The sequence below is a fragment of the Momordica charantia genome (genome assembly GCF_013281855.1).
Source record: "Momordica charantia cultivar OHB3-1 chromosome 2 unlocalized genomic scaffold, Mcharantia_2.0 BLBB01000002.1, whole genome shotgun sequence".
In the NCBI taxonomy this organism is placed as follows: domain Eukaryota; kingdom Viridiplantae; phylum Streptophyta; class Magnoliopsida; order Cucurbitales; family Cucurbitaceae; genus Momordica; species Momordica charantia.
This window is the reverse complement of record NW_028275160.1, coordinates 8,067,977-8,088,627: the sequence shown is the minus strand read 5'-3', so window position 1 is coordinate 8,088,627 and position 20,651 is coordinate 8,067,977. Positions and strand designations below refer to the sequence as shown.

At 34.9% G+C, this 20,651-nt stretch overlaps 2 protein-coding genes across 5 annotated transcripts; both read right to left on the bottom strand.

Moving 5' to 3' along the window:
• On the bottom strand, positions 1 to 3,419 carry LOC111017273 (Low-density receptor-like protein). Its single transcript, XM_022292979.2, has 5 exons — positions 3,261 to 3,419; positions 2,757 to 2,880; positions 1,286 to 1,376; positions 809 to 889; positions 1 to 249 (listed from the first exon to the last, which is right to left on the bottom strand). The coding sequence occupies exons 1-5, from the start codon at positions 3,295 to 3,297 to the stop codon at positions 112 to 114; spliced, it is 471 nt and encodes a 156-aa protein (XP_022148671.1). The 5' UTR covers positions 3,298 to 3,419; the 3' UTR covers positions 1 to 111.
• Positions 3,420 to 4,767: 1,348 nt separating this feature from the next.
• LOC111017216 (RING/FYVE/PHD zinc finger superfamily protein) lies at positions 4,768 to 17,879 on the bottom strand. Of its 4 annotated transcripts, none has more exons than XM_088120622.1 (13): positions 17,299 to 17,869; positions 16,747 to 16,827; positions 15,060 to 16,169; positions 14,109 to 14,194; positions 13,903 to 13,997; positions 13,698 to 13,784; positions 13,310 to 13,612; positions 12,682 to 13,200; positions 11,762 to 12,524; positions 11,402 to 11,632; positions 11,188 to 11,312; positions 9,544 to 9,953; positions 4,768 to 6,069 (listed from the first exon to the last, which is right to left on the bottom strand). In XM_088120622.1, the coding sequence occupies exons 3-13, from the start codon at positions 16,128 to 16,130 to the stop codon at positions 5,080 to 5,082; spliced, it is 4,680 nt and encodes a 1,559-aa protein (XP_087976748.1). In that variant the 5' UTR covers positions 16,131 to 16,169; positions 16,747 to 16,827; positions 17,299 to 17,869; the 3' UTR covers positions 4,768 to 5,079. The 4 variants fall into 4 exon arrangements, with proteins under 4 accessions (XP_087976748.1, XP_022148586.1, XP_022148590.1 ...); XM_022292894.2 differs by having other exon boundaries at positions 16,760 to 16,837; positions 17,299 to 17,868; XM_022292898.2 differs by having other exon boundaries at positions 16,760 to 16,827; positions 17,299 to 17,868.
• Between the last annotated feature and the right edge of the window lie 2,772 nt (positions 17,880 to 20,651).

Genomic DNA, 20,651 nt, shown 5'->3' with positions numbered 1-20,651 from the left:
TTGATCAACCCAAAAAAAAAGTGAATTAAAAATTGTGGCATATGACATGATATGGTCTGTAAGATGTAAAAGTTGGAAACTTTTGAAGTTATGATCAACAAAGGTGTGAATTTACATGGTAGCTTCTTTCTCAGGATCAGCTTCAACTGGCACAGCTGGTGTATTGTTTCCACCTCTCAGACGTGAAGATACATTGTCAATGGCAGAATTCAATTGGCCTATTTTTGCATTCAACGTCTGTCTGGTTTTCTGCTTTTCACAAAAATCAAGCTTTACTAAGATATATATATACAGAGTTCCCATCCAAGAAAACTTTTCCAATGAGCTACGAGAGATAGAAGATTGTAATTACAGATGGAGACAATTTAGACGTTCGAATCTTTTTTTTGTTTGTTTACAGGTTGAGTAAACAAATCAAAAAGCTTCATTGTTAGTTTACTGAGGTTTTCATGCTAACATGACACAGCGTGTGTTCACATCGACAAGTCTCGGTAAATGACAAATCTAGTGTATGAACTTCATAGAGGGTGCCTATTTGTCCATAAATTTAAAAAGGAAAAAAAAAAACCAATTATGTCCCTAAATTTTGGGTTGTGATTCTATATGGTTTCTGATTGAACAAAACATTGGCAATTGAACAAAATAAATACAGACTGCTAAAGCAATAGAATAATTTAGGTACATAATTGAAAATTTTGAAAATTTAGAGTAGGATTAGATTTATAAGCTTAATTTTTATTTGATGTAGGAAACTAAGTCTCATAAGAAAAAAAACGTATCTATAAAAAGGGCAAGTCATTAGAATTACCTCTAAACCTTCGTCATAGTAGATTGGACGCTTGGCCCTCCGAAAACCGTACTCGTCTTCATTTAGTAGAGATCTCCTGATCTGCATAAGGTGCACACGATCACAAGGGCAAGAAATGGAAATTTCATACTAGGACAAGCTACATGATTCACTCAAAGAAGCTTAAGAAAAAGCCAGAGTATATAACTATCAAACAGGAGCTTATGATGCAGGCCAATTCTAAAATTAATGAAAAGATGAGTAACTAAACGCAACAATGAATCTTATGTGGGGCAAAGAAATCATCAGCCTTCTGAACTAGCTTATTGAGTTGAAAACGACTTCAAAGTAAAACAAGTGCATCAGTTTCCTCAAACATGTAACTGTTAGCTTCATGAAGTCAGATAAAACATACAAATACCCTAACTGAACTAAAACATTGATGGTGATATCAAATCCAAAATCATAATTTCACTTTAGAATAAAACATTCAGTCACCTGCGGAGCAAAAATATAAGCTAAAGTTCCAAATACTGCACCCCCTAGAAGAAAACCAGCAACAAAATCCCCACCTCCACCTCTACCATCACTGTAAAAAAAACAAACTTGTCAAGGCATTACACTTTCATCTTATATATATAAATGTGTTCAGGAAGGAGGGGGGTAGGGATAAATATTGATTAAATATTTATTTTCTTCCTTTTGTGTCCAAGTCGGCTTACTATTGATTAAATATTTATGACAAGCAATTTAAGCGATCAAAATGATACAACTTCAAACAAGCAGCTAATTGATTGAAATAACCATCAATGAAAGGGGAACACGGGATAAAACTGTCAGAGATAGGTTAAAGACTGGGAAGAGGTTTGGTCCCTTTGGTTTAAGAATAATATGATTTTAGAGAGAATGAAATGTTTTGGAAAGAGGTTTAGTCCCTTGCTAGGTTTAAGATGTCTCACTGGTTTGGTTACCAAGAACTTCTATAATTATTTGCTATGCCTTATACTTCTATATTGGAGTCCTTTTTGTAGTTAGTTTGGCTTGGCTTCTTTTGTTGGAATGTCCATATCACATATGCCCTTTTATATTTTTTCATGTTTCTCAATGAAAACTCCATTTCTTGTAAAAGGATAAAAAAAAAAAAAAAAAGAAAGAAAAAATTTTAAAAATTAGATCTCTTTGCTGTATCTGAATATCCTTTTTCAAATCCCAAACCAAGAAAATTCTTTGTAACTATTAGTCCAGCGGTCCTTCAGAATGCAGGACATAACATCAAACCAGTAGATTACAAAGGAAGGACATCAAACCAGTAGATTACAAAGGAAGGACTTCCCCATGAAATAAATTCCCAGAGTAAATAGAACTGGGCTGCTCTTAGATGGATCATTAAATGCCTGTATCTAAGCTGACAAAATGAAAAACTTTTACGATTGGAGTTTATCTTCCTAATAATCTAGAGATATTGAAAGAAACAAGAGAACTTAGATAGAAGTTTGATATCACCAAAATGACAAAGTAAAGTCAAGATGTTAACTATTTTTTGGCCCCCAGAATATCAATCCAATATAGGTGTCAAAGCATATACATAAGACTAACCCATAGGCATACCACTTGATCCTAAAATATATGGAGCCAAAGAAGATTCTAGTTTCTCCTTCTATTAACCCAGCACCCCTTTTTCTAATAAGCATACATGGTTGGTATTGCAACTACACAATACGATCCATTATTTCACCAAGTTGAACTTTTAGCAACTAAAATCACTCAAAACGCCAACAACATCTGAAATAACTAGATTCACGTAACATAAGAAGCCCAACACTAAGAAGACTAATCCTCCATATCCATCTCAGTTTTCAGTCATGCTGAAATACAGCCAACGTGACCGTTAATAAAAGCAAAGTATTTCAGTCATTTAAAAAATTGAAGTCAATAAGCTTCGTTCATCGAATAATCCAACATAACGTACTTGTACTCTGCACGAACAGATAACTTGCGGTTGGTTCTCAAGCACTTCTTTTGAATGGCGAGTTTTGGTGCTTGCCCAAAGGTAATGGACTTCGAGGAGAGATCTGACGCCTTGATCAATCCCCCTAAACACCGAATAAACGAATAAAAGACATAAGACCCAAGTACAAACGGATTACCAATCCACATCGAACTCGACGAGAAGTAAAAAAGAAATCAATAATCTAATTTTCAAAACCTCTTCAAAGTTACGAAACGTCTATGACAGCAAACCCACACCGAACTCAACGTTAATTGAAATGCGAAATCAATGTTCCAGGGACACTGAACACGATCATTATTTTATTTATAAAATTACCTGTTTGCGAACAGGCGATAATCGTTTAGGAAAAAGTTCGACCTACTCGATCACTCGAGACAAACACACAATCATGTGAATTGAGAACATGCATATGGAAATGAAAGCCTTGAAGTGCAATATTGAGATAGAAAAGAGAGGATTTACCAGACACGGACAGCGAAGGAGCGAAGCAGGCGGCCATGGGCAAGAACGAGAGCAGAGATGTAGAGAGAATTCAAGCAAAATTAAGAAGAGAGAGAGGAAGAACAAAGAGCGGGCGGGCGAGTCGAGAGTGGAGAAGATAGCTGGCTTATTGTTAGCCTCTATTACCTATTTTATAATAATTAACTAAATTTTTTTTAATTTTCCAACTTGAGCATAGCTCATATTATAATCTCGAAAAAAAAAACTAGGATAGAAATGTATCAATTTCATGAAATGTGAATAAAAATATTAACAAAAATCAAGAAAAATTCAAAAAAAAAAAGTACGTAAATTAATAAATAAGTATTTTATGGTTAAAATTTTTTATTATTTAATGTTAGGGCAAATATAATTTTACCTTTGAGGTTTAGAGTTGGTATCTCTTTGGTCTTTAAGGTTTTAAAAATGATACTCAAGTTTGAAAAATGGTTTGAAATGATTGATATTTCCTATAGTTGGTTGATTTTTTTACAATATAATGGAAATGTCAATTCACTCCTATATCGATTTTGAATTCATTGATATATTGGAGTGTCAATGAAATTGTCGGACATGTTGATGAAACTTCAATGCTCTCTGCTAGCTACTAATTTATTGCTCAATTAATTAATTATTAATTGAAAATATAAACATCAACTTGAGAGAGCGAAGCACGCTCTCTCCCAGCGTGCTGTTGTATTAAGAAAAAATCAAATATAAAATGTGAATATTTATAGAAATTTTTATCTTTATTATTTGTCTTTATTTGATACCTATTTTAAAACATAGTAATTTTATCAACTTGAGTATAACTTAAGTGTCTAAGTTGAGTGTTGTAATCTCCCAGTTATATTCTAAAAATTTGTAAGGTTTATTTTAAGAATAATGGTTCTAAATTCATAAGATAAAAGCACAGTTTAGTAGAGTTTATGTTCAACTACTTAAATTTATTGACATTAAATTTCTTGGAAATGAATGATTAATGAAACAAATAGCGACCCTAACACTAACACTATGCCCCTATAATCCCCATCACCCCGTGCCTAAAATTAAAATAATTAGGAAACTTTGTAGTGTGGATGATCTATAGGATGATTAATCACTTTTAAAAGTTGATAGATAGAAATACCCTCAAGTTTGACACAAATAAAGTCTATGACTGAGTGTCTAGTCAGATTTTCTTAAAATTTTATATGCACCTAGATTGAGGAAAAAGTTACCCTTTAAGAGACCTAAGATAAGACCTTACCTTTTTCTTTCTATATTTTGAATGTTTTACAACTGTAAATCCTTGAGAGAACATCCGCGACCTTCTTATTGCTACAAACAAGTCAAATTAACATTTTAGTTGCAACGTTCCTAAACCAACAAGTTTTGAAGTTACAACATTTTCGCAAAATATTTGAAGAAACTCCTTCAATATTAGTAAGAGTAAAGTATTTAAAAGGACATAGACAAACAGGAGGGAAGCAGCAGAGAGACAAAAGTATTGGTCTGTAATACCCGACTGTTAACAAGCAAATATTATTTCTGTTGCAGTTCTACTTATATATACAAACGGCCGTAATTCTGATCTTGAAATCAAAAGTGCTCAAATATGAATAAACTAAAAGCAGAACCCAGAAAAAGGGGAAAAAGGGGGTAAAATAATTACTGGTATATACTTTTGAGAGGGATATGAACAGATGGGAAAGCGGGTTCTCGCAAAGAGCCCTTGAAAGATCAACTAACATAACCTGGTATACATTTTGCCGAATCCAATTCCGACACCATAAAGATGTGAGTAACAACAACATCATGCCTATTTCTCTGACAAACCCCCAAACAAAAGCAGTGAAGTATTCACGTGCCGCCGATCGGGTAGCAGCTGTTCTGATTTCGAAACGGTTTTCCCCGTTTGTTGCTTGTCTGGGAATGGGAACGACAAAGACAATGTTAGGGACGTAGAGTCGTCATCTTCTTCGCCATCTATCGCCTTTTCTGAGGACTCGCTGAGGTTATGTTTCTCATCCACTAAACCCATAAAGAAAGGGATCATACTCTTCTTTGGTAGCTTAGTCTCTGCACCCAACGCAAGCTCGAGGTTTGGCACTGCATCGCGATATTGATCCTCGTCTTTGGCTGGAAGTGTTAAGTCTATTTGATGTGATGAATCCACGGGAAATAAGTGCTTTTCAGCAGTATCAAAATCTTCTGGAGTAACGTTCACATCATAAGTTTTACCACCACCCTTTTTCTGAAATAAAAACGTAGGACCAATATCATTGCTTGATGAGACGTAAGCATCAGATTGGGAAATCATACCACCTGAACTACTGCTACTATTTTCATACGAGTTTCCAAAGCCTGTCCTCGGCTTTTTGCTGACATTATCTTCATCCAGCACTATACAATCAACCTCATCCCAAGAAGTACGTCTTTTAGCACCAAAAGAAACCGGAGGTGCTGACGACTCTAAGATATCGATGTGTCGACATTTTCTGTGATGGGACTCCAGACAATTGATTCCTTCAATATTTAAATCTCTTTTCGAAAGAGCTTCGGAGTCTGAAATCCCTTCTGCCGTGTGGAGCACAACTCTCTCTCCTTCACAAACCAATCTATCTACAATTTTCTCACCAGCACTCGCCTTTTTCATGTCATCGGTGGTCTTAATATATGGCGGCATATCTTCTGCTGCACCGAAGTCCAGCTTCAACTTCCTATCATCATTAACTCCTACAATTTCTTTAACTTGAATAGATGGTTCAAATTGCTCGCCTCGTATGCACTCTGAACGACCAGATTCTTTCTGCACAGTAGGAGAACGTCAGTGCATCTAAATATCAAGAGGGAAAAAGCAAGTTAAGACTGAGGAAGAACTGGCCCGACTGAATAAAAAGGGGAAATAGAGACGAATGCCACAAAAAAGATAATGATACAGAAACAAAGAGAAAAAGTGTCACAAGGAAATGGGCTAGAGGAGATAAAAGGGAGGTTAAAGAACATAATAACTTGGAATTCAGTTCCATTTCCTATAATCAGAAAGATGAAATTCAGAGTCACAACAAGTTCGAGACAGATATCCAATGGACAACAAAAAACCAAGTTCTAATCCATATTATATTCATCTCCGAAATAAGCCCACCTAATCATCAATCAATTCACCCAAATAACTGATGGGCACACTTAGCATCACATTAGATTTTCAGTTCATCCAAGCACCTCTCAATCTTCTGCAAGAAAGCCTTCATAGTTTGCTGGTTCTGGCAGGTTAAACCAAGGTCTAGTCAAAAGAAACAAAACAACAATGTAGAAAATAGCGATCTAATCTGTTAAGAAGAACTAGGATTATGAATGGGGAATGAGCGAAACATAAGGTAATCATAAATACCGACAATTCAGAAGGAATTGAAAAAACTTGGCACGAAAGAGCAAAATACAAAAATCATCCACCCTATCCATTTTACAACCAAATTACAACCAAAGACTGATTAAATTTTAAAGGACACAAATTATACATCGGTTCCTAAGTTTCAAATTTTGACATTTTAACCTTTAGTTTCATTTGGTAACATTCTCATTTCTTATTTCTCGTTTTCAATTTTCTTAAGAAATCTAAGTATTTTACAACTAACTTTATTTCTTGTTTCTCCTTTTTCGAGAACATTCTCACAAGTCACAATTGTATAGAAATTTTGGAAACAACCAAAACAAGTTTATCCTTTCTTGTGCCCATTTCCCATTTGTTCCAAAACATAAATGAAAATATTGTTTTATCATTTGAAGGTTTGAACCATGCAATACATTTTTCTTCATTAAAAATAAAAAAACGGAAACAAGAAACAAGAACTTTACCAAACGGGCCCTAAAGAACCTTTGCCGTTAGCTTCCATCACTACAGTAACAAAACATTGATGGGACATAATATTAATTAATTGTATTAACAGTTCAATAAAAGACAATTTTCATATTTTCTCGTTGCTTTGGGGCAAAATCATTAATTAAACCTATAATTATTTATTTACTAACTAAAATCAATTTAAACATACCAATAATTAAACACACAAGACATAAAATTAGATACCAAAACTCCAACTTTTCTCATTGCTCACCGTTGCAACCTGAAATTTGAAGCATTAAATGGGATCCTTACTATTTCATTTCGTAAATGGGTGGTATCAGCATCCCAACTTCAGGACCTCTCTCTGGAGGGTCAGTGAAATGAGGAGGGAGGATAATTGGCTTGGTTTAAATTGATGAAAACATTCAGATTCGAGAAGGATAAAATTGGGCATCAGAGCAAAGCAGTAGGAAATCTAGAGGAGAGAAAGGGGAAGGTAGAAAGCAAACAGCATGAACCTGGATCCTATTGAGGAACTTATAAGATTGATAGAGAAGGAAAGTAATCTGAGGACGAAGTTGGAAAAAGGACCTACATAAAAGCTAAGACTTCACGAGGAGTGTATGTTGGTTCAAAGATGCAGGGTTAAACAGCTAAGAGAAGGGATGAGAATTCAAAGCAGAGAGGATTTGAATTGATTTTGAGTCATAGTGGCGTTGGCCAAACATATGATTCTGAAATCTAGAGGAAGAATCTTCTTTTCCAAGAATTGAATACAAGAGGTAAAAATGACGGTATATATTTTATTTTCTTCTCTTCTTTTAATGAGAAACAAATATTTCATGGATGAGATGGAATATAAAAAAGGGAAGAATCTAGGGGGGTTACAATAAAGCCCTCCAATTCACCATTACAAAAAGTGTTGAAAGGCTGCGATTTGTTGTTGAAGATTCTGTCGTCTCACCATAAGCACCAAACGAAGGCTCTGATGAAGAGAGACCAGAGACACATAGCCTTCCTGTTCCTTTTGAAAGGGTGACCCTCAGAGCTGCTTGTAAAAGGCCGTTTATGTTGGCTACGGTACACATTTTCTTTTCCAAAAGTGTTTTCATGGAATCCACTCACAGAAGCCCAAGGTGGTTGGTTTGAGAGACCTTTCGAGGAAAAGGAAATCTTTAATGCAGTGAAGGCACTAGGGAGCTCTGAAGATCCAGATCCAGATGGCTTTTCAGGCGAGTGCCTTGAAAAGTTCTAAAACATGTTTTAATATGATTTCTTGGAGATGATCCATAGTATGAAAAGTTCTAAAACAACCCCATAAAAAAAATTAAAAAATAAAAAAACCTCAAAAGGTTGAGATGTGGCATTGAAGATCCTGTTGTTTCTTCTCAACAAAATGCTCCATATAAAGGCCGGAACAAATTGAACCCTAAGGATTCCACCCCCTTAATAGGATGATGAATCAACAAGGAGCGAAGGAAGATGGAGGGGCTGTTGTGTAGTATAGTTTGCTATCTTAAGATCTCAAGCATTCTATGCCAGAAAAAGGAGGAAAGGTTGCAAGATATAAAGAGATGACCTTGTGTTTCTGCCACTTTGTAGCATCGATGGCAGCAATTAGGGGATGATAGAGCAATATGGGACAACCTCCTTTGTACCCTATCATGGGTGTTAATAGCTCCATGGCTAAGCTCCCATCAGAAGAATCTAATTTTCCTTGGATAGTTTTCTTTCCAGATGCTATTGTAGAGGGGGAGTGGTAGTTGGTTTTCCAAGGAAGTCAAGAAGGTGAAGACAGATTTTGTGGATAACGTCATAATCTTGAATTTAATGAATCAAGAAAAATGCCTGGTAAGCCATAAGAGCATATGAACATTACCAGATGAGGATAACTAATATTATAGAATTACTTAAAAAGATATATCCAATCAACATATGATACTATGGCAACCTAATCGTAGCTCTAATAGTCAGGGAGAAAACTATATGTTATTGTAGGGGACAGAACATTAACTAAATGAACCATTTCATTACTTCTAAAAACATAAGATTAAAATGTCAGTTTTTGAAAATTAACAACAACAAATTAGACACATGCCATACGGAGAATTCGAACACCACAAGTTTAATTTTCCCTCTAAAAAGTTAGTTAATCGTGCATTTAAAAGGAACATCAAACATATGTCCAGCGATGGATATCTTAAGCCAATTAAAAATTAAACTGCATATAGCTTGCCTGTCCAAGTTGTAATGATTGTAAATTAGAAGTATCATCAAGAACATTAGTTAAACTGGAGAAAGGGAGGAGGGAAACGAGGATAATGAAGAACATAGCAGATATGTGTTGCATGATTGTTGACTGGGATGGTGTGTGCACGCTTGAGATAGAAACATCTCACTCACACAAAGCTATACGAACAAAAATGCAAAAAGAAACATTACCGTGGGAGTAGAGCTAGCCGCTCCTTGACAAAATTCCATACTAGTAGCTATCATTGATGATGCTTTCAGGTCAAACTGACCACCCTGATGGCCAGAAGTTTCAAGGGAATTCAATTGCGTCTGGTGAAAAGAAGATTCACATTTGTGACCATCACTGCTAATTGTGTCAGAAGTTTGGTCCACCAAACTGGATGCTTTGCTTGATTTGGGAGATCTATCACAAGCAAATGATTCTCCATCTACACACTTCGGCAAACAAACATTGTCAGACTTTGTTGCTGTGGTATCAGGGAAGTCCTTGTCTAAAGGCACAGCATCTGTACTACAAATATTAGAAGTCTTCAATGCATCTGAACAGTTCACCTTCTTTCCCCTAAACACGCCCCATAGGAAAAACAGCATATTCCAACCTGAAGGGAAAGGGGGGAAAAGGGGGAGAGAGAGAATCATTATATCCACACACATGCTTATATAAAGAAGTGTCACAGTGATAAACATAAGATGAAAATGATAGATTTCAAACAACTAAGTATTTTTTTTATAAAATATAGTCAAAATCCAAAACATTCCCTTCTGTTTCTACAATTAGGAATCCATCTGAATCTAGATAAAAACAACTGGGGGCTAAATATATTGTTTTTCTTTAATTAGAAACAATTTCATTGATGGAATGAAATTACGAAAGATGGGGGCAAACACCAATCAAAGGGAGTTACAAAAAACTTCTCCAATTAGAAAAGCTGAGCATGATAGCTATAGTAATGAAAAGGGAAAAAGCATTTAGAATTTATCTTTTGAACCCAAGGGGGCTAAACATACTTTTGAAAATTAAGAATTACCAAGAGAATATAAAAGAACTTGAAAAAACTATCAAAACTTGAAGTATACATCTAGGATAAACTAGGCAACCAACAAAGTCAGTAAATAACAACTTTGTCCTTTCAAGATAAATTGTGGAATTTAGCTGATTTGTATATACGATACGAAGAGCTCTTTCTAGAGATAATAATGTTAAACTATATTGTAATATCACCACCTTCACAATAACACAATTGAAGCTAAAACTAGATTCATTACTTCATTCTATTCAGGAGATCGGCACTTTGACTATTGCTCAGACGTGGAATGTCAAGAAAGGAGTTGCTGCTTGGTGGAATTCCAAAAACTCCACTTAGCCTCCTATTTTAGAAAATTTTCCTCGACTAGAAATGGAATATTCCATCACCTCAAGAAGAGGCTTCTAACTTGGTGTAAGAAACCCGTGAAACTACCTACTTATTTGCACTCTGTTTTTCCAATTTCCAGTGCTAGACACAAATTCTCAGAAATTTCTTTGAGAAGGTGCCACTTTGAAGGATATGTCACCAAATTAATCAGAAAGATTGTATCTCCCTTCCCTGAGACTGAGCTGGCTTGGGATTTTCCCATAAACGATAATTCACAAATGATGAACCCAACATACCTCTCTGATTTATAACACAGACCTACAAGCTTTTATTACAACAAATAGGAAACCCACTTCCAGATATGTTCTAACATCATTAACAAAGGACCAACTTGGTAACACAATCCAACAGAACTTCAAAGACATATTTGATACCTGACCAGAAAATTGAAACAATAAAGAATTGAATAAATTCTTACGTTGTGAGCTTTCAGGAAGCTGATTTGAAGTGAATATCAAGAGCTCAGCACCATCGAGGTTTCCTTTGAGTGCTAAATCATTCTTGATCATATGATCCAATAAGCTTCTGTAGTGTCTCTCATAACTGAACCACAAGAAACACATATGAACAAAAGATTAGAGACTTGCATGAAAGCCAAAAGAAGAAAAGATGGAAAATGCTGAAAATGACACCTGTGAATATCTCTTGCAAAAAAGTAAAGAGCAATATTTTCTTCTTTAACACCACAGTCATGGAATTGGGTGGGCCAGGTGCTCAAGCGAGGTACTTCTTTCAAACAAATATTGTGTGGAAGTCTGTTTGCCACTTCAACAACTTTTGGCGATGCACAAGTTGACAGATGAGCCTGAATTCCATCACAGAAATCTGGAAGCTTCCCACCTCTATGTAACTCAAAACAACCCCTTCATGAAGAACAGAAGGCATTTTCAATGTTTAGTAGTCAATGATAAAATGTATCATATTATAATTAGGAAAAAGAAAAATGAAATATATCAACCAAATTAAAAGGAGATAACTAAGGAGAATCTTACTGCCATATATATTCATACTCCGGAATCACTGACATCTTCAGGAAAAGCGAGGTTGTTGAACCATGACCAGACAAATCTTTAATCCAAGCCTTTTCAACATGTATGGCAGTTGAATCTGTATCCTCCAAATTTGAAGGAACAGGAATATCAGGAATGGGAATGGCAAGTGGCTTTGGAATACTTGCAGGTGGTTGCCTATGGCAGTTAGTGGTAGAACTACTGACGACTGTCTTCCCTTCATATGCTCTTTCAGCAGAAATATCATTTTTTAACTTGTTTGACAATGAATATTGATCTTGATGCACCGTATCACTATTCAAGACTGTGCTTGATGAGGAAACCTCATCAGATTGGTCATTAAATTTTCGCTTTTTGTATATTACAGGCCTTCTAAGCAATGCTGCCTGAATTGCAGCTTTCAGCTTATTATCTTCATGTGTCTCCTCTCTAGAGCTAACTATATTATTATCAGCAACATAAGAACTACCATTAGTACATGATTCTGTAGCATGTTCCGTTCCTTTACATTTTTGACAGTGACCACTTCTTGGACTAATAGAGACAGTGGGGTTTGATAGACTCGCAGAACTCTCCCTATTTTTCTCATCTTGCCCTGTCATTTCTCGTGACCTTCCATTTTCAGTATAAGGTGGTCTCTCAACAGTTAAGAAACTAGATAATGGTTCTTCCTTGGGACTAACATGATTTGTCTTTTGATCAACAGGAGAAGAACTACATATTCCATTGGAGGATAAAGCTCTAACTGTAGAAATGAAAAAACATATATTAATTTAAAGCCTTAGCATCAGCAAACACAAAACATATAGAACTTGCAAAACTCTGAAATAAGTGAATAAGAGCACCCTGCACAAAGAAGCAAATATGATATCAGATCTATCCAATCATCAGAAGTGTCATACCTGAACCAAGTGGATTATCAACACCCTTATGAACTAGACTGCTTTTCAATTTTGGGTGAGTACTTGAGACTCCATCAGATTGCAAAACTTTTTGATCACGATTATTGCTCACAGGTGATACCAAAGTTGTTTCACCACGCATTGAGAGCTTTTGATCAACCTTAGACGTAGAGACTGCAGAACTTGTTGTTACCGAACCAATCCAGGACCGATCTACTTTTGATGGATTTTTCCTATCAAATATATTCCTGTCCTTCACTTGTTTTATACCTTTTGGATCCTGGACGTGAGAAAATTTAGATGGTAGCATTTTAACTTTTGATTCACTCATGCTTATACGGCTGGAATTTGGATTTTTGAACGACTGAGATTTTCCTAATGCTCTGGCTGGCCCCTCCTTAACGTCAAGGGAGGTATGTTCTCTACCTGCCCTCTGCTTTTGAGGTATAAACTCATCTACAAGTTTAACCTTTGGTTTGGAATTAAAGGTGTTGAACGAATTAGACTTTGAAAGGGTACCTGTATGTTGAAGGATAGACAAACGCATAAACAATAAACAATTTTGCACAGACATGAGGTGAAGAAGATTAAGAAATTAAGAAAGGACCACAAAAGGCTACTTATTTACCCTTTAGTGTCTGAAGTCTAGGACCGACAGATGGTGAGCGTGCCATTTCTGTAATGTCATTACTGCATTGATCACCCAAACACTTTGATTGAGAAAGCATCAATTTCCCTTTATCTAAGCTTTTTGATGAAGAGTCACGGGTCAATCCAATATTCCTACTGGGGCTGGATGCTTTTGTTGAGTCTTTGTTAGTTTCAAGGACCTGTCTTTTTGCAGTTACAGAAACATCAACATTTTCCACGTTCTTCTTGCCAAAATTTCTCATGCTTGAGCTATCTCTGCTTACTCTTTTTCCCTCAGCATCTAAGCATTCAGTGTAGCAATAAAATTAAAAATAATAATAATAGTGTCCTTGAAATTGACATCCAGTTTTCAGCATTTCTCTTACCATAAACTTGGGTACTTGGACTAACTATATTTGTTCTTCTCCCTTCGTCCTTTTTTTTATAGGAAACGCAACTTTTCCCTTCAACATCTGAAAATTAATAGCACAGTAAGATCATAATGTGCTCCCAAACCCAAAAACATATATGCATAAATTCTCTGTTCCCTCTTCTTCTCAGTTATTACAGTTGCATAAATTTCAATGTCACCTTGCTTCTGGTTTTCATTTTCTTCTGCTGATTTGCATTCCTCACACAGCCAGTCACCTTCAGGAACATTTTCAAGCATTTCTCGCATGCAATAGCTGATATAGAAAATTATTGGTACACTTGATAAGTTTTTGAAGAGAGAAAGCAATCAAAATAATACAGAACCATGCCAAAGAATAGTTTCAATGGAAAGGTTACATCCTTACGTGTGTTCTGCACCATCAGTGCACCTACTACATACAGCAAGCAAATCCTCACGACCAGCATCTCCACAAATATCACAAACTTTGACCTGATTCCCAATGGGAGTGGGAGAATATCCAGAGTTCAAAATCAAACTAAAAATTTTCAGGAAGAGAGAATGATAGAGATTATGCAATGAAGCAAATTCCCGATGAAACAAAAAATAATGGTAAGACAAAATGAGAGAGGAAGAGCTATAAAAGTTCACAATAAAAGATTCTCTAAAGCTTGGGGAAAAAATAATGGTAAGACAAAATGAGAGAGGAAGAGCTATAAAAGTTCACAATAAAAGATTCTCTAAAGCTTGGGGAAAAAAGGAAAAGCAGCAATCACATGCCAACGAAAAATGAGCATATGCAAGCCACCAAAATCATGTTAGAAAATGATAATCCTCACTCATTTGTCTCAGTAGTCCAAAAGCACCTTCACAGTAGCCCCTCCCCGTATAAATCGGACCTAATAAGTAACAGGCATGGCCAAATCATGACATCATCTAAGATACTAAACCCATTGACATTTACTTGTATGTGGTCACCCATTAACCTTCAAGCAAGAACTAGAGAAAAGCAAACCAAAACGAGTGGTAATTTAGATGGAGACTAATTAACACACGATTAATCAGGAATAACATAATATCAAGCTTCTTCATGAATATTTAGATTCAGAAGATTTAATCCAGAATCCCAGCCTATCTCTTCTCCTCCCATAAATCACAATCCTAAGAACCATAACTACATGAAAACATATATAACCAACGTACCCAAACATTGTGAGATGCACCAAAAAACATTCTGCGGTAATAACCAACGAATGCATAGAATAAGTGAAAGGCAATCGAAGAATTTGTAGAATTGAAGTTCCAAAGAGATAATAAAAAGGACTTCATAAATAAAAAGAATTTCAATCCAACTCACATCGTGCTCTACAATATCTGATTCATCACTCTCATATCCAGATGTAGATTGCAAATGGGACTCCTTCACATCTGGTGACCCTGACAAGCCCTTGAAAGTCTCATCTCGCTCATCTTCATACTGATTTTTCACATCTCCATCAGGAGGCTCACTTCCATCAACAAGAATCTCTTCTGACTTTAGTAACAATTGCGAAGAAACATTGAAATCATCACCACCATCGTTGGAAGTGTTGGTAATGGATTTCTGACCACAAGGTGGAGCAGTAACTACTTCTCGAGTTAAAGAGTCATCATGTACCAAAGATGATTCTAATGGCTCTCCCTTCACACAAATGGATGGATCCTGTTCAAAACCCATTCCAGATAATGGTCTACCACTTGTAGAAATAGAATGCAGAGTACGAGTCTCTGTTGAGCTGCTGTGAACGTATGTAGAAGCAGGAGTCTTGGAAAGATCTACCTTGGAGGAAAATACTACCCTATTAGATCCTTCTGGATGTAAACTGTCCACTGAAGCAGAGCCACACGAAAATTTTTTCTTGTCCATAGTCTCTTTGTGAGAAACAACTGCCATATTTGCATTGCTAGATCCACTAACACATGAAATGTTGTCATCATGGCCCTCTGCACCTTTAATACTCTCATGAGTCTCTGAGATGGCTTGAATGGATGACTCGGTAGCAATATGTCCCTCTGCAACTATTCCACCAAATAACTTTTTGTGCATGTCAATGTCTGCTGAAAAATCAGCCGCATCAGATGACCTTATTGTTGCCATACTATCAGCATTTTCAGAAAAGGAATCGTGGCTAGAGTTTACACTTAGTAGATTACTTGTCTCACTTGTAGCATGTAGTGAGCTATCACAAGCTCTACTCTTTACAGAGGATATAGCATCGGTATCATTAGCAGAATACTGAGTCGTAGCATTTACACGACTGGTTTCATCAGAATGTTCTTCAGTTTTCGACACTGAAAGAGCTCGTTTAAGATGCATACAAGATGAACAAGGAGCAGAACACACGTTACAAGTTCCAGACTCGCCTCTCATATGAACTGTCTGATTCATGAAGTAGTTGGTAAATCTTTTTCTTGATCGAGGGGATACCTAAAGAAATGAAATAAGATTAGCAATTTAGCAGTAGAGAATTTACATTTTTTCTTTCTTTTTTTTCTGGAAGGGGGAGAATTGGTTGTTGTAGGGTTCTTTTATGAGTATCTATTGAGGGAGAGACCTAATCCTTTTCTTTTCAAATGATAGCAGCCTGACTCCTGATGTTAAAGAAACACATGCAGCTCTTAACTCAGAACACATTCAATAACAATGTTACTGGCAAAACTCATAAGGTTTTAGTAACTGTAAAACTAAATAAATAAGCAGCCAATCATTCTTCACCATTACAGCTAGAGTGAGAATGAAATATCAATACAATATATCACTACAAACCAGTATACGGAGGAATTAAATATCCAAGATGTGAACTTATAAGCCAAGCTATTGCTATGTCTTGTTTCAACTGTTAACACTCAACACCATTGAAAATGTTCTACGTTTTCAACAAGGAAGAACACCCCGTAATTAGTTTAGAAATAAAAATCTTAAAAGAGACCTTTTTTTCCTATGATATCAGAGATTAAGATATACAGCAGAACAAAAATTAACTTAACCATTGAAAGTAAATTACCCTGTTATCTCACCATATTCCTCCGAATGTCATTGTCAGTCTCATCAATAGGCCCTTGAATGCGACAACTCCCTCTCAGAACTGGTGTGATCTAAAAAGCAAGCAGAAACGACGTTAATAATCATCCTCCTACATTCAGAAAAAAACCAACAAATCAAGGCATAAAATAATTGTACGGGTACCATTGCCCAGCTGCCAGTGAAAACAAGCAATAACACCTCTTAACAGCAACAGCAAAAAGAATTAAACACAACGCGACTGCTTATACAGAAGACAACAGAGACGTACAAACCCAGAAATAAAGACGAGAAAAATGTTCCGGTTTCAGTAAAGAACCCTAATTCCGAAAACACAAGCAAACCAATCCCACATCAAACAGACGCAATATTGTCGTACAAATTGGAGCAAGCAACCAATCCATTCCAAAAAAAAATAAATAAAACCCAAACAAAAATCCGATCAAACTCCGAACAAGAACAAGAATCAAATTAACCCAAATCCAAAACGAACCAAAAAAAAAAAAAAAACCCTAAATTGAAAGCGATTACATGCCTTCGGCTCTAAAACCGCCTCCGTATCATCGTAGAGCCCGTCCACAGTCCGCTCCCTCCTCTTCGCCGCCATCACCGACACGATCGGCCACACTCCCGAATAACCCGTCCCTGTAGCAGTCGATGATAATAGTCCAAATCCTCCACCCCAAATCACTCCCTCTCCTTCAGTCCTCTCGAATTGAAGAAATTCTGGACTAGGTTTATGTAAAATTATACACAATATAAATTGGTAATCGTACAATTACAACAGGGTTCTTACACAGATAACAACCCAGATGAGAGCAGCTTGAGGATCTGGTAACTAATAGTAAAACGAAAGAACCAAAATTAAAAATAAATAATATTATATTGGCGAAAAACGAAACCCCACACAGTACTTTTTTTATTTAATTATCTCGCTAATTCTTCCTTCTACCATTCGAGTATGTATAGGTATAAAAGTTCAAAGAAAATCCAATCCAACTACAGCTCCCCTTGCCCCCTCTGTCTTCTCTCTCTCTCTCTCTCTCTCTCTCTCTGTTTTTTTTTTCTTTTTTTTTTTCCTTTTTCTCCCTCTCCGATTCTCAAATTTTCTCTCCTAGATTTTCCCGAGAAAATGAGCAAGTAAATAAGGGAGGGCATTAAATTTAAAGGCCCTTATAAATTTCCGCATTTATGAATTTATAAAGTGATTTTAAAGAGCCTTTGCCAAATGCCATGCTATCGCTTATTTATTAATTCCAAAATACATTAATTAATCTTTTTTGGTTTACGGCCGGGGAGGGTGTTAGAGAAAAATGTAAATTGTGAATTAATAATATTTAGTCTACTCGTCAACTAGAGCATATAGTTTATTGGATTAAGGCATGTGTATTCAAATATAAAATTGAGATTTCGGATCTCTATATATATTCGTGTTAGAATATGAAACAACATGATAATTAATGTTCCAATTTTTTCCCAAGAGTCTTCTCCCTCCATTGTCTTGAAAGAATACCCTATTTTTCTTAAGTCTCATTTTAAAAACTCATACTTCTTAACTTTTCTAATTAAATTCAGGCAACCTTCTTATTCAAATTTCCATTTAAAATATTAACGAATATTTGTTTAAATAATATTTTTGAAACATGTGTGAAAGGTCGAGAATAATACTAATATTTTTAAAGGAATAAAGTATTTTGGAGATATTTTTATAATTTAGACTAAATTTTGTTTTTATAAAAGCGGGAACACGTGCGAGGAAGACACACGCGTGGGTGGGGAGGGGGAAATAATGGGCACGTGATTGGCATGTGGATTTCGGGTAAGAGAGCATCGAGCTATCGTGCGCCGGGTGGTCCCGGATTACGTGCCTCACATTTTTTCACCAATTTTGATTTTTTTGATAGAGATACCCTTTTTATTAATTTAAAGATAGAAACTCGTGTGCTTTGCATCAATAGGAGATTGACACGTGCCCTCCTCACTGGAAGCATATATCTTCCCGTTTCGTGATTGGTGGGCTAATACGTGACAGCCAAGTAATTGTAGTTTTCCCTTCTTTGCTTAACAGAGGAAAATAAAGACTTCCACAAGAAATTGAAATTAATAGAAAATTGGGACTCTGGGAGTGTGAATGTAGTTTATGTTGTCAAACTATTAAATTTGTTCGAAAGATTCCCGTTTTGTTTAATCAATCGAGTTATATTTAGGGTGACAAATAATTTTTTATTTGTTTTATTTTTATATGTTTAATGTGTACGAAAATTTATTTAAAAAAAATGTTGCTAAAATTTGTTAAGCAAGATTTTGGTGGATCATCGAATTTTTGTTTTTATTTACCTAATTGGACATGTGGACATACTATCACGATGCTACTTTAGTACTTGACACATTACATCGAGCTTGTTGATGAACAAATCACGATATGTCCAATCCAAATATATCAATAAAATGCACATCATTGTTTTGTTTACAAATTTTAAGAATTTTTTTTAAGGACTTAATTGATCATTTCCAATACATTAGAGAAAATTTGAAAATTGCATAAAAGATTAGAGGTCATTTGGTATATTTAATCTTATGTTTTTTTTATAGGTTGTAGATTTAATCGGAAAAAACGAAGTGTTTAATTTGAGGGATTTATTAAATAAAAATATGAACTTAACAATATGATTATTATTTGCATATTAGCTTCAATCTTTTGGGTTATAAACTCTTTTTGTGGAGGTGTATTATTTGATTCACATATGTAAACGCGATCAATGTATACACCTACTATTTTGGAGACAACTTTGACAACTTAACGAGACTTTAGAAAAAGCTTATAAGAGATTACTACACTAGAAAATTCTCCTAAAATTGTTGTGAAATAACTAAGAAGTTTCCCGATCCTTGGTAGTGTGGCAAAAGCTCTATACTTAGAGCTTATCTGACAACGTTTATATTTCTTGTTTTTTATTTCATTTTTTTCGATAAATAAAAATATCAATGCGTTTGCCAACTGTTTCTTGTTTATTTTTTCCTTTTGTTGAAAAAAAAACAAAAATATATTTGATAATCATTTCTTATTTCTTGTTATTTAAAATTATAAACTAAAAAAAATTAAAATTTTTAATTAAGTATTCAAAATTTTTATGTCATATTTATATTTTAATATTTATTATGCATTTTATAAAAGATGATAGCCAACATAAGTACAACCAGTTAAGTCATCTTTCATCTAAGGCTTTTTGATAACTTTCTTGTTTCGTATTTTATAATAAAGAAAAATATATATCGCATTTGACAAATATTCATTGTTTATTTTTTTAACTGAAGAAAAAAAGACAGAACCCATTAAATTTAAAATTTAAAAATAAAAATTTTATATGAAAAATAATTTTTAAAATTAAATATTCAAATCTTTTATGTTATTATTACCATTTAATATTTATTATGCATTTTATAAGTCAATAATAACAAAAACAATATTTTCATATATATTTCATAGAAAAAATTGAAAACAAAAAAATAGATTTTATTATTTCCAAAATTTGTATACAATTTAAAAACTAAAAAATGATAAACAATAAACATAAATAGTCAGCTATTAGGTTTCCTAATAAAATTAGAAACGAGAAACAAGAAAGGTGAAAAACGACAATACCATAATTTTAAAAACTCAATATTTTTACTATTGATTTTTAGAAAATTTTAAATTTGTCAATAATTGTTGTAATTTAATTAATAACCTATGCAAACTAGTACATAGGTTTTTGAAATCTGCAAAGATATGAAAGTATTTCAGTCAATTTAGTAATAATAAGGAAGGGAAAAATAAATTAAAGATGGAGAAAATAATGGATGACACGAGACTTGAAATATTTTGAAATTGTGAATAAATGAAAGAGT

Bases quoted from the DNA above. Each gene is read 5' to 3' on its own strand.
- LOC111017273 (XM_022292979.2), bottom strand. From the start codon at position 3,297: ATGGCCGCCTGCTTCGCTCCTTCGCTGTCCGTGTCTG. The intron at 2,881-3,260 runs GTAAATCCTCTC...TTCGGTGTTTAG, and splicing joins TCCTTCGCTGTCCGTGTCTG to GGGGATTGATCAAGGCGTCA. The intron at 890-1,285 runs GTGACTGAATGT...CACCTTATGCAG, and splicing joins CTTATATTTTTGCTCCGCAG to ATCAGGAGATCTCTACTAAA.
- LOC111017216 (XM_022292894.2), bottom strand. From the start codon at position 17,370: ATGGCGGCGAAGAGGAGGGAGCGGACTGTGGACGGGCTCTACGATGAT. The intron at 13,998-14,108 runs GTAAGGATGTAA...TTTCTATATCAG, and splicing joins ACTGATGGTGCAGAACACAC to CTATTGCATGCGAGAAATGC. The intron at 11,633-11,761 runs GTAAGATTCTCC...TTCTTCATGAAG, and splicing joins GAGTATGAATATATATGGCA to GGGTTGTTTTGAGTTACATA.